Consider the following 13,021-nt stretch of genomic DNA (forward strand, 5'->3'; position numbering starts at 1 on the left):
GCCTGGTTTGCCTCCTACTATTGCGTCCGACCAGCTACCGCAATGGCACTGGAGGCACTGGCCTCTCGTGCGACGGCGGTGGAGGTTGTTCCCTCCTCCTCGGCCGTGGTGCTGCTGGCCCCGGCTCCCTGCGTTCTCATCTTCTGTCCTCTAGGTCTCGCGATGGGGGCCACGGTGAGACGATGTGGGTGGCATCAAAACCGTGGTGGCGCAAGCAGGCGGGTGGCGTGCTGGCTGGAAGACTCCAGAGCGGTTGGGAAGTGGTGTTCTGGGGGTGGGAGAAATCCTTGTTGGCTCGTCTAACTCCAATGCGGTGACGCCAGCGGGTGCCACAACTCCTCCTTGGAGGGCGTCCGGTGACCACTTTCACCTTCTTTATCCATGTGCCAGGGAAAACCCTAGGACATGTCTGGGCAACAGCGTCGTTGTCGTCGCACCCCTTCCTGACGGTGTTGCTTCGTACATGGGGCTCCGGAGTGAGGGGTATGTGGTGGGACGACTTCGCCAACGAGGATTTAGGGTTTAGGGTTTAGGGTACACGGCACTTGTGAAAGTTGATTGATACTTTCCATTTTATATTGATGTGTTCGCCAACATGAACACTTATTTCACTGAATTTGTTTCATTAAACATGTCATTTTATTTGTGTGAAGTTGTTTAGACTTTTTTTCAACGTTTAGTTTAATCGCGTAAAATGGATTGGCATCTAGCCCAGTGGCAAGAGCACGCACCGCAGTCCTACGGGCGGAATTTATTTCACAGATCTAAAACTTGATGTCCCACACCTTCTTTCTTACTAATAATGTCACAGGGCTCCTCCCCCGTTGGTCTAATTTTTGTTTAGTTATGTAAAAAGGATTATGAGTAATGTTTGGTTCCATGCATGCAGGACCAAGGAACAATAAGCAAATTATAACACTTCAGCTCATGGTCAAGGATCAGAGCAGGAAAGCACACGTCCATCTTTGTGATATTCTCATATGCATAATACTAACACTACATATAGAATCTCTCAATTGTGTAGATGGGTCATTAGTAATGGTTAGTAATTCATACTTCTGCTTCACCTTTCAGTTAAAGTATTTGTTGCCCAAAGGAGCATCAAATTACAGGAATTTTGTAATTCATTTAGCTATACGTGTGTGTTAATATGTGGTTAGTCGTGTGCTAAGTACCCTATTATTTATGGACAAACGTACCTTCTTGTGTTTCCTTGCGTTGGTGTGGTCTATGTAGTTGGACAAATGGTCCTAGATTATAGGATTTTTATCATCTTATTTAGCTCAAAATTAGCTCAAGGTCATTATAAGCTGAGTACAAGCCATTTTGTACGACTCGAATTTATGAGCCGAGCTAAGCTAATGCTAACTAGTTCGAGCTCGACTATTTGCAGCCATAGCTGGATGGGACCGAAAATACACCCATATTTATGCAAATGGAGTTTCTCAACCTAAGCTCAAATGAGCTTGGGTGAACAGTAATATCAAAAAAGATTAAAAAAATGAATTCTTTTTTGTGACAAATATCGAGTAAGATCTTGCAAAATTTCATCATGGAATCACATTTGTGGGAGTCGTGGCAAAATTAGAACAAAATCAAGTAGCATTTTCAGAATATCGATTTAGTTTTATTTGGCAAAACTTCTAGGAATGTAATTCCATGATGAAATTTTGCAAGCTCTTAGAACATTTATCAATGTTTGTCAAAAAAAATTCATATTTTTATTCTTTATTTTTTTTATTTTATTGTTCACTAGAGCTCATTTGAGCTTGGGCTGAGAAGGTGACTTGTCATTTTTACAACATATGTATAATTGTCCCTTTTCATTTTATCTGTCTTGTATTTGATAATATTATACAATTTATCTCTTACATTTGCGAGCCATTCATAATAAACCCACTTAACCCTAAGCCATTGTTGTTGGGAGAGTTTGAAAACTCAATGAGATATATACACTTTTTTGATAGAAAGACTGTAAGGGAGGCCCCTGCAATATAGTTGGTGTAACAAATCCAAATTGCAAGTACCGTACCTTGAACCTGGGTGGGTGGAAAGATATTAGCCTCTTTCCACCACTAGGCTATGCCTTAGTCTACAAAGATATATACACTTTAAACGAAGTGCATTTTCATTAATTGCAGAATTTTATCTCATTGTCTTTTCTTATGCATGTTGAACCTGTCGCTGCAGTGTGTTTATATATGGGACGAGAAAATATATATTAGAAGGGGCGATATTTATAACAATACACTCATAAATATATAAGTTTTTTGGCTTGTGACAACGACACGGGCATTGTACCAGTATATATAGATAATGAGACCAGTGAGTGGCTGTGGTAGATATATAGCGTGAACAAAGGAAAGGAATGGTGGATTGAGAATAAGCACTAGTAAGTACTCCCTCCGTTAAGAAATACACGGAGGGAGTACTGCAGAGATGGCTAACTCCGGCGCTTCGGTTCCCTTGCTTCTCTTGCTGTATCTGGTGGCCGTGCGTTTCCTTGGCTTCTTTTGCCTGAATTGAGCTTCCGTGGCGTGTAATTGTTTTTTTTAGAACACTCCTGGGTGAAACAGCCTCTTACATAAATGTAGGGAAAGGCTGCGTACTATAGACCCAAAGTGGTCGGACCCTTCCCTGGACCCTGCGCAAGCGGGAGCTACATGCACCAGGTTGCCCTTTACTCCTGGGTGGATGGTGAGGAAGCAAATAAGTGGGCTTGGACGCTTGTCTCGCTTCTTAATAGGAGCAGTGATTATATTCTTATATTCAAGGCGAACAAGCATTGTTTTCTAGAAAAAGACAGCTTTTACTAATATTGTCGTCTAGGTTGATGAACTGGTGCTTTTGTTGTGCCTCATAAAGAATTTCTAGTTTTGATAGTCTGACCACCAACAGCGATACATTGTTCCTGCATGCACTGCAGCAGCGTCACACCACCAACGGCATATCACCGGACTTACGGCATCGCACGGCCGCTCCAGAATCTCGCCTTGCGTGTCTTCGCCGGAACTACAGGAACACAGCTAGCTACATGCAAATAACTAAATCAAGATTAGAGCTAACAGTTATAAGTTAAGATGAATGGTCCATTGAATTGTATGCCTCGTTCACATGATGAATACTTTGTGCTGGGAGTTCTGGTGAAGCGTTAGACATGGAGCTATGGCATGCTTGCGACGGTCCGGTGGTGCTTCGCCAAGGTGAAAGACTTCCACAGCGTCATATGGAACAGGTATATCTCACCGGCATGGGTGATTTTGCTTTTCTTGATGGCCCATAAGTATGAATTTGCTACTCAGCACAAACAATAGCTATTTCTATATGGAACAATGCTTGCTTCTTGTGTTAAAATGATAGTGTGGCTTTGTTTATGCTGAATAATCATCTAGGTATTTAGAGTATACCCATCTAGGTATTTCAAGATCATCCACGTACATATGCAGAACCTGTTAGGGCTCATCTCTTGACAAAAGAAATGTTCTAGCTATAAACACTTAATAGAATACAAACATTTCCGCCTCTAAACTTATCCAAATAGATATCATATTTTTCAGTAATAGCACGTTGATGGTTCATGGCTTCTTGGCACCATCAACTAACTTGCTTTCTAGGCATAGCAATAATGGGTAATTTTTACATCATTCAGTGTCATTTTGTATACAGTTTGATGATGCACCCATTTCTGCATGTTCCTTTGAGTGATCAGATTTTTGAACAACAATTAAACTGAAAATGATCACATCTCAGCTTTCATTAGAATAGAACAGTGGCAAAACTCTAAGTCCTAGTCCGCTTCATATGCAAACATCTACTGACTAAAATAATTATTAGTTTACAACGACAAACAAAAAAATGAAGTAAATAAGTTCTCAGTTTAACGAACTATTTTAGAATTGATCAAATTTGGTTAGAGCTCAGCTCTTTTTATGTGCACATGCATGTTAGTGTTGGTGGTGGAAGAAGAATAATAACTAAACGCGGATATTGTGATAATATGACCTACATCTAATTGTCGATTTCCTTTCTCCAGTTCCTAACTATATTTGCTATTAGCATTAGATGAAAAAGGATAAATAAGCAGAATGCTTACATTCTATATAACACACATGCGTCAACCAATACCAAAATACGACCATTGCCCCGGTCGACATACATATATAAACTTTTGAGAAAAAACTTGAATAATTCCAAAAATAAGCCTTCAGTAAGATCTAGAAGTCTGCAAAAAAATAAAGACAATCACAACCTCATTCGTTTTGCCAAAATAATTAACGGATCTGCAAGAAATAGTAAAATGGTTGGGAAGTCAAGACACGTCACACACGCAGCTTTGCCTCGACAATGGCCTCATGTTTGCTCTCCTGTGAGAGACTCCATGCAATAGGTGAAAGCATGGGAGTCGTCCGACGCAAATATGGTGCGGCGTGCCCGCCGGGCGAGATAGTGGGCGCGAAAGGCTGTGTCAACCCTTGCGGCGGACGTTGGTGAGGTGGAGTCGCACTCTCCAGCGCCATGTATAGTGCCCACCGACCCCGGGCACCACAACCGCGCTGTGGTGGACGCCGGCGGCTCCGGCCACGACTGATCCATAATCGATATCACATCCAACGGCGAAAGGCTCCGACGAGGAAGAGTAGGACATGGGAGACAGCGGAGAGTCGAGTCCCATGAGCCGGTACATGTCTCGTGTCCTACTCTACCTTGCCAACGACTGCACCAACACTTCGAGTGGCGCAGCCATCCACCGGTCATGGACAGGGCGGAGCCGGACGAAGCTCCGCCCAAGTTTAGTTTTATGTTCCATGTAATAATATGAATTTGATGCTTTGAAAATCGTGTTTGTGATCGCGGAATCAACTTTTTGTGTTGTCCGGTCACTGTCCGACCGGGCGCGCCCGCACACATTTGAGGGCCGGATTTTGGTGTCTATGGTTGTAGGTGCTCTAAATACATAGTCGTCAGATGGGCCCACACAACAAGTATGATAAGTAGATCGCAAATTCTTATTTATTTGGAAAATGAGTATGCGCATAGTAAGCTGGGTCAAAACCAGTACATGCTAGTAGGCAGATTATTTAGGCAACACTTATATTTCATAGGTGACGTAGGTTCGCTGATGCACCTCTCAGAGTGTGAGTCTGCCTGCAGCCAACACTCATTGAGCTCACCAGCGAGTCCGAGGCCAATTAGACCGTTCCAGAGGCCACTAGGCAAACCAGGTTGGGGATGCGGGCCATGCCGCACACGCCGAGCACGGAATTGACGCCATCGGCGGCATTGCTGGCGACAAGGCCACCAGCCAGCATGAAGGCAAAGCAGAGACAGTCGGCGGCACTCTGCATCCCCTGGATTCGAGGGCAGCAACGGTTCTTGTCGGACGGGCTTGTCCTGCCCGGTTGAAGTTTAAGACACGCTCCAAGCGTGACTGCGCCATTCAACGTGCAATTGCCACCGCGAGCGGCTGTTGCCAATGCCATTGCCGGTGAAGGCGGCATGCTCTGGCCACGCGCCTGGACAGAAGCCAGGGCCATGAGGATCGCGGCTAGGAGGAGGATGCGAGAGGACGCCATGGATTTGGTGTTGGTGGTGGCTAACTGGCTATCGTTGCTGATGTTTGGTTGCTGCGGCTGCGCAAACATGCAGGTTGATGTTGGTGGTGCCTATGCAGACTTGGAAGCATCAATTTATAGGATGTATCTGAAGTTGTTCCGCTGAGGCAATTAGTGCTCTCCGTTCGTGCATATTATGACTTGTTTTGGTGAGGCACTAGTACAAGCAAGAAATAATACTTTGGTACCCAAGGTACATTGCAAGTATAAGCATAGAATTTCTATATTCCCACCGATTTTCTCTAATAGAGCACATGCTGTACTCCTGTATCCCTTTTGCTTTTGATTTCAAATCAGCTCGTCTCCTCCGACCACCCGGTCTCAGGCTCAGCCTCAAGCGCTTCGCTGGAGCAGACCGATTAGTGAATTAATCAGAATGTCTCTTAATTATCTGCGTAGCAATACCTGGGATGATAAAAATTATTAGATAAAACACAGGCGGGAGAGATGTTTTTCTAGTCCAATTTGAAGAGCAAAAACTTCTTATATTTTGGTACGGAGGGAGTACCACCTAAAAGGCTCAAGCAATTCCAGCATTTTATTCCATACAAAAAAAAAAACTAGCATCTCAGAGAGTAAGTGAGTAAGCATATCAGATACTACAAACAGTAGTGCACCGTATATAGTGGAGAAAACCATCTGAGATGGACTGAAAGACATGAAAGATGAAAACTGAAGATATAATTTCTCTCATCATTTTGTTTGCTCAAATACACACAAGAAGAAAACGTAGCACAGTATATAGCAGCGTACAGGATTGTAAATGGGAACAAACAAACAAACAACAAACATAGCTATAATCCTCAATGGAAATAAACATCTCATGAAACATCGACAACCTTACAAATTAAACCTAAAAGGTATAAGTTTTCAGAAAATGTAATCATGTATTTAGAAAATGTTAACCTGTATACAAAAAATGTTCCTAATATCTACCCAAAAATGTTGAATGTGTATGTACTCCCTCCGTCCCGAAATACTCGTCGGAGGGATGGATGTATCTAGACGTATTTTAGTTCTAGATACATCCATTTTTATGCATTTCTCCGACGAGTATTTTCGGACGGAGGGAGTAAAATAATTGACATGAAAAGATAGAAAAGCAAACAACCAATGAAAACCGAGAAAGAAACAAAGTAAAAAAAAACAGTGAAATCATGAAAGAATCAAAGAAAACAGATGAAGAAAAAACAGAAAACCATAAAGAAATTGGTAAGGAAACAATAGAAAACCGGGAAAAAACCCGGACCAAACCAGTACATGGAACCGAGCGAGCGTCCTGACGTAACAGGCTAATTGCTCTCCTATCTCTCAAGTCTGATGCTCAAAAAAAATAAAAAAAATTCTCTCAAGTCTGAACCCACGACAAGAGAATGGAGTATGACTCTGCACAGAATGGAGTATGGCTCGTTGGTTCGTTCGAGGAAGAGATTAAGATATGGTTGAGCGACTCCACAGATCAGATCGAAAAATGGTTGGGTGTGCCATGGAGAAAATAAACAGGAACCAAGATTACAGGAACAGCAGAATGTGAAAACAAAAGCAGAAGCTATCCATCCCCAATTAATATGCTCGTTCCCAGTAATAATCAAAAGCCAATCCAATACAATCCAATCTGTGTAACATTGAACATCAACAACGAAAAGGAATAATAACTGATTAAAGGCTGACTGAAGTTGCACATGTTCGGATGCCCATATTCAAAAAAAGATGTGTAGATTACCATACAAAAGATACTATAAACAATAAATTTCAAATGTAGTACATTGATTTATTCCCAGAGGACCTTTAAAGCACACCAATCTTCAATTGCTGCTGCAGCCAGCTGATGGCAAGCTAGGAGAAGCAGCAAGGCCCCTAAATGAGAACAGCAATCTTCAATTGCTGATTCAGGAAGGACATCCCACTGCGAGCCATCACTTACATCGATATCCAGTTCTGCAAACACGCAACACAATTGTTGTATCAGCTGGTGCTTTAAGAGGAATGTGGCCGACGGACAGATTCGAGTAATTCAAAGAGAGATTACAATGTATGTTTCAGTGCACAGCACTCCTATTTGAGCATTATATTAGGTAGTAGGGAAAACCGAAAAATGAGAACAGAGTGTCAAGTAAGTACTGACCTTTCAGCATATCAAGACAGACAATTGCTTCACTTCTGTTTGTTTGTTTGTTTGCTCTGAATCTGCTGTGAAATTCACTACTGGGACTGCAGGATCCAATAAATGAACTTGGGTCAGAATATGAAGAGAGAACAAGGTAGCTTAAACACCCAGCTACCTTAGATAGATAGAGTCAAGGATCAATGCCAGCCGATGAAACCTAAACCTGTATGCATGCAATCTCCCTGCAAGACTGTACGTACGTAGCTGGGTACAATAGCTTCAGACTTCAGTACTCTGCCCCAGCTAGCATAGGTTGCTTCGGTACTCTGCGAGAGAATAATTCAGTATCAGGCCATTTTTCAAGAAAGCTTCAAACAAATTGGCAAGCATTATCTTCTCTCTTGTAGAATTCAATTTCATTTCACTTCATGGTAATATACTAGCAGAAAAGGGGTACAAAAAGAGCTGGATGAAAAGAGGCGTGCGTTGGACTGTGAATGTAGTCATAAATTAAGCACATACGTATTGTAAACTAGATAGAGAAAGCAAGCAGGAGAAAGATACATAAGCAAGCCAAAGTGGTTGCTTAATTTGCACTATGAAATGAATGCAGTCATAAATTAAGGATCAGAAATTTGGTTCTGGAGGTATTAACCGTAACCGGCAGATTTGACTTGCAGAGAAATATCGATCATGTAGCAGAATGAAGAGTTAACAGCTAGCGTTGTGTTGCAGAATGACGAGTCGGTTGGTTGTATCTCGCACCTGCTGATTAATGTGCAGCTTTAACAACTTGTATCTGTAAGATTTGACAAGTTAAGATTAGGCAGAAATATGGCGAATAAACCTCGCTTCAGAAATAGAAAAACAAAAAAATAGGTAGGCGACAAGTGTTACCTTCAAAAGACGTATAAATCTGGGTTGGTTCTTTTGATTTTCACAATTTGCTCCACTATCTCAGCGCTGCGACGCCACTCTGTCATCTGGAGTTTTCTCAGCGAAACAGGGAGGCCCTCCTTGGGTAGCGATCGGATTCCTTTACACGCATGGACACATAGCGACTCGAGAGAAGAAAGGCGATGTAACCCTTGAGGGAGAGACTGCAGACCCTCGCAGAACAAAAATGATAGTGACTGGAGGGAGGTGAGGAGCTGCAGAGCTTTCTCTTGCTCTTCTGTGAAGCTTTCCATCCCCTGATCTCCTATGAATGTAAGTCTGTGGAGGGCCGGGGCTAGAAGGTGGCAAATAGGAGCAACAAGCAATCCACAGATGCCTTGCATGGTGAGTACCTTCAATCTAGAGATGTAACCTGCAGGCAATAATTTGGCTCTCTGAGAGGCCACCTCTGAGAGCATATCTGCTGCTAAGGCGTTGTAGCTGGTAGCTAGCAGTTGTTCGAGGTTGACTGTGATGAGAAGATTGAATCCGTCTATTGTTAAATTACCGCAACAGTGTAGCTCTAGAGTGGTGAGAGACGTGAGGTTTGAGATCAGAGCCATTGACTTCATGCTTGCCTCGTGCCGAACATCAAGTATCCTCAGGGAAGCAGGGAAAGGGCAAATGGTCTCTGATTCTCCCATGGGCCACTGAGAGAACAATTTTCCACAGCTCCATATTCTTAATGATTGGAGCAATGACTTGTCCTCCTGAATTCCTCCTGCATTCTCTTTCTCCACAGGCACAAGAACCAGTCCCTTACAGCCCTCGAAGGTAAGTTCCTGCAGTGAGCGGGATGCTGGGAACTGCATTACACATTCCTCATAGTCATGGTCTCCATCTCCATTTATCATCAACACAGAAATAGCTGGGAAACAGTTTAACACTTTTGATGATGATGATTTCCTGGCAAAATGAGATACATCTAATTTGAGACTCTTAACTGAACTGAAGACAAAACTGCCATCCAACTCTTCAGGGAACAAACCGTCGCATCTTCCAATGGTCATATCTTCTACTTTATCCAGATTGTGGGAGGCCAAAGCACCGCGATACCCACTAACAACCAATTTCTTTCCATCATAAGACAATAACTTTTCTGAAGGCAACGTTCCATCTCTTTTGACAACCAAATCTGTGAGTGTGGAGGTGTGAGGCATGGAGGGCAGAGACATCTTGAGGCACCCAGAAACTTCAAGTCTGCGCAAATTGGTGCAGCATACCTCCGACAAGGGCATCACACAGAGATTGGGACAATCGATGCATATGATTTCTTCAAGACTTGGAAAGGAACAACAATTAGGTTCCACAACCCATCCAGCAAGTTCTGGCATCTCGTAAAACTCAATTGTCTTCAAGCGCATAAAACATTTGCCTGGAGCGCCACCACATCGAGGCCCAAACTGATGAATTCCAAAAAATTTCTTCAGTTTGAGTCCCTTGAGATTTGGTAGCTTCCCAAAAGGTGGGAGGGTGCTCCAAGATACTCCTTCTAGAGCGAGTCTCTCTAAGCTTGTTAACCACATGTCAAGACACAGCCAACGAGGACCAACGGTACCACCATAATTTGCAACTGTAAGTACTCTAAGATTAGAGTGTGGTTGAAGAGCATCAAGATGATCAGCATCTGTAGTTGGTTGATCTTTGTCCCATACTAATTCCAACTCCTTGAGATTCCTTTTCAACAGGAGTTTGGCTGCAGCGACTTCCTCCTTGGTTGCCACGTGTTCAAGACCTCGTATAATCAGTGCTCCTTTGAGCTCTGTCAATGCCCCAAGTTCTTTCAGTTCAAATCCCATGCTCTCCTTCTTAACATGGAATTCTTTTAGCCTCTGTAGATGCTTCATCTTTCCAACATTGCGAATATTGGTGTGGAGTTCTCTTCTAGCACAGAAATCATGTAAATTCTCAAGGTGGCTAAAGTCTTCAGGCAAATCAGAACGACCACGCCAACCATCTAGGTCCAAGAATTTCAAGTGATAAAATCTTGACAGTGTACTAGGTAACCTCATTTCATTGTCACGGAAATAAGATGAAGTAATTTTGAGGTACTGGAGGTGGATAAGTTTTGAAAACTTATATGGAAAACATTGTGCAGACTTCACCTCTATAAATAGGACACGCAGACTATTTATTTCCTTGAAGCTATCTTTCAAAATCTTGGCAATTCTTTCTTCTTCATATCTTCTAAAAATCATCAAAGTCCGCAGATTAGCAATGTCTATCCTCTCCCTTAGTTTACACATTTCTTCCTCAAAATTTGCATCATATCTGTCTTCTATGTTGATGGATAAGTGCCGAACAGATTGTGGGACGGCATCAGCTCTGAAATCTAAGCCACTTATATTGAGGCATTCTTGTGCAGAAACACTCTTAGATAGCTCATGCATTAAATCATGCATTACATACCAGAATCGATCACCATGATCACCGAATTTCTTCATGAGAAAACCACTGTCCACTAGTTCTTCCAAGTAATTCCTATCGGCTGGGTGACCAGAGCCTATGATGCCTATTGCAACCCAGAAATGATTGATTTCTGAAGCAGCAAATTCATGATCTTCAGGGAAAAGGCCACAACAGGAAAAGCATTTCTTCAAATCAAAAGGGAGGCAATTGTAACTAATCCTTAAAGATGGCATGATATCATCATTATCTTGCTGCTTTAGCCACTGATGCTTTTCAAGAACTCCATTCCAATGTTCCTGAGAAAGGTGCTTATGCAATAGCTTACCAACTGTTTTGGCTGCTAGCGGGGAACCCTTTAGCTTGTTTGCAATTTTTCGTGCAATACCAGCAAACTCATCTTGGTAATGCTTGGGCTTTTCTTCTTCACCAAATATACATGTTTCAAAGAATGTGAAGAAGTCATTAGACTCCAAACCTCGCAGCTCCAGTGGATCAACTGTTTTCACCATGTCTGCTACCTTTGGGAATCGAGTTGTGACAAGTAGCATGCTTCCTTTGGCTCCCCCCTTTGTGAACGGAGCTAACAGGGTTTTCCATTGATCCTGGCTGTCACATTTCCATATATCATCCAAGACAATTAGAAACCTCTTGGACTTGAGACGTTCTGCTATGGATTTCTGAAGCTGGTCTAAATTGGCTGTTTCATTTGCAACACTGCTGCTTCCTTCTTCTTCAGTTGCAGGTATGCAGCCAAGGATCTCCCTGGTGAGCTTAAGCACATCGAAATCAGTGGATACACATACCCAGACCTTGACTTGGAAGTGTTCTTGAGTCCTTGCATCATTGTAGAGGTGAGTGGTGAAAGTTGTCTTCCCAATACCCCCAGGACCAACTATAGGAAGAACAGAAACAGTCTGTATGGCAGTAGTGATACGGTTGACAGTTTCCTCAAAAATGGTTCTCCTGCCATACAACGTATTTTGTATAATCATGGAAGCAGTCTGAGGCCGACGTAGGACGACTGGCGTGCTGCTGCTTGGGATAGTGCCGATGAGCAAATTGGAGACGGAATCACAGTGGGACTGCATGGCCTGTAACAGGGACTTGATTTTGCTGGATACGGACACTCTGTCGAAATGCAGCATATCATCACCATCAGCACTAGCACTAGCAGAGTTGGAGTTGGTGAGGCCGGCATCAGCAGCAGCAGAAGCAGCATCACCACCACCATTCCTGTTGGGTGTACAGGGGGAGCAAGAAAAGCAGTGGAGCAAGCTGCCTAGGGTGGTGGTGACGTGGCGTGGTGCACCGGCAACAGCAGCAGCAGCATCACTATCATCCCTTTTGTTCTTAGGTGTAGGCGAGCAAGAAAAGCACTGTACCAAGCTGCCAAGGGTGTGGCGAAGAGCAGTACAGGCGTGGAGAGCTTGATGGCCGGCCTCTTGGGTGGTGGCGTAGCTGGTGCCGTGGAGCTTGTCATGGATCTGAAAGTAGTGGACCTCATCCAGCAAGTCCTCTGCCTGGTCGGCGTCCCTGCTCAGCTTCTCCAGCAACCCGTGCAGGCCAGGGTTGTGGCTCCCCTCGGCCTGGGCCTGGGCGTTGTGCAGCAGGCCTTGCGTGTCCAGCAGCTTGTCCTTGATCTGCTCCGAGTTGTGGCCGAGCTGAAGGCTGTCCACGTATGCCGCCACCGGGACCGCGGACAGCATCGTGAACACCTTGCCGAGCAGCGTGGCCGCCGCGCCGAGAGCCGCCGCCATCTGCACTCCGCCGGCCGCCTCGCCGGAGCCGGAGCAGTGGTGGAAGCGCAGCTGCTAGCGGTGGATTCAGGTGGCCTGCGAGAAATGTGTGGGGCAGAGGCGAGGAGAGTTGGGCGGCGCGGCGATGGTAATTGGTAAGGTGGTGTGGCGTCTGGGAGTGGGAGTGGGAGCTGGTGGGAGTGCGAGCTGGTGAGAGTGCG

General features: G+C 44.0%; 1 protein-coding gene across 3 annotated transcripts; it reads right to left on the reverse strand.

Annotated features, from left to right (window-relative positions):
- Nucleotides 1–7,795: 7,795 nt before the first annotated feature.
- Nucleotides 7,796–13,021, reverse strand: LOC119313038 (putative disease resistance protein RGA3). 3 transcript variants are annotated; one of them, XM_037588849.1, is made up of 4 exons: nt 8,617–13,021; nt 8,375–8,518; nt 7,943–8,045; nt 7,796–7,823 (listed from the first exon to the last, which is right to left on the reverse strand). In XM_037588849.1, the coding sequence occupies exon 1, from the start codon at nt 12,819–12,821 to the stop codon at nt 8,619–8,621; it is 4,203 nt and encodes a 1,400-aa protein (XP_037444746.1). In that variant the 5' UTR covers nt 12,822–13,021; the 3' UTR covers nt 7,796–7,823; nt 7,943–8,045; nt 8,375–8,518; nt 8,617–8,618. The 3 variants fall into 3 exon arrangements, with proteins under 3 accessions (XP_037444746.1, XP_037444748.1, XP_037444747.1); XM_037588851.1 differs by having other exon boundaries at nt 7,809–7,823; nt 8,485–8,518; XM_037588850.1 differs by having other exon boundaries at nt 7,809–7,823; nt 8,381–8,518.

This window comes from Triticum dicoccoides, chromosome 5B, assembly GCF_002162155.2.
Source record: "Triticum dicoccoides isolate Atlit2015 ecotype Zavitan chromosome 5B, WEW_v2.0, whole genome shotgun sequence".
Taxonomy (NCBI): domain Eukaryota; kingdom Viridiplantae; phylum Streptophyta; class Magnoliopsida; order Poales; family Poaceae; genus Triticum; species Triticum dicoccoides.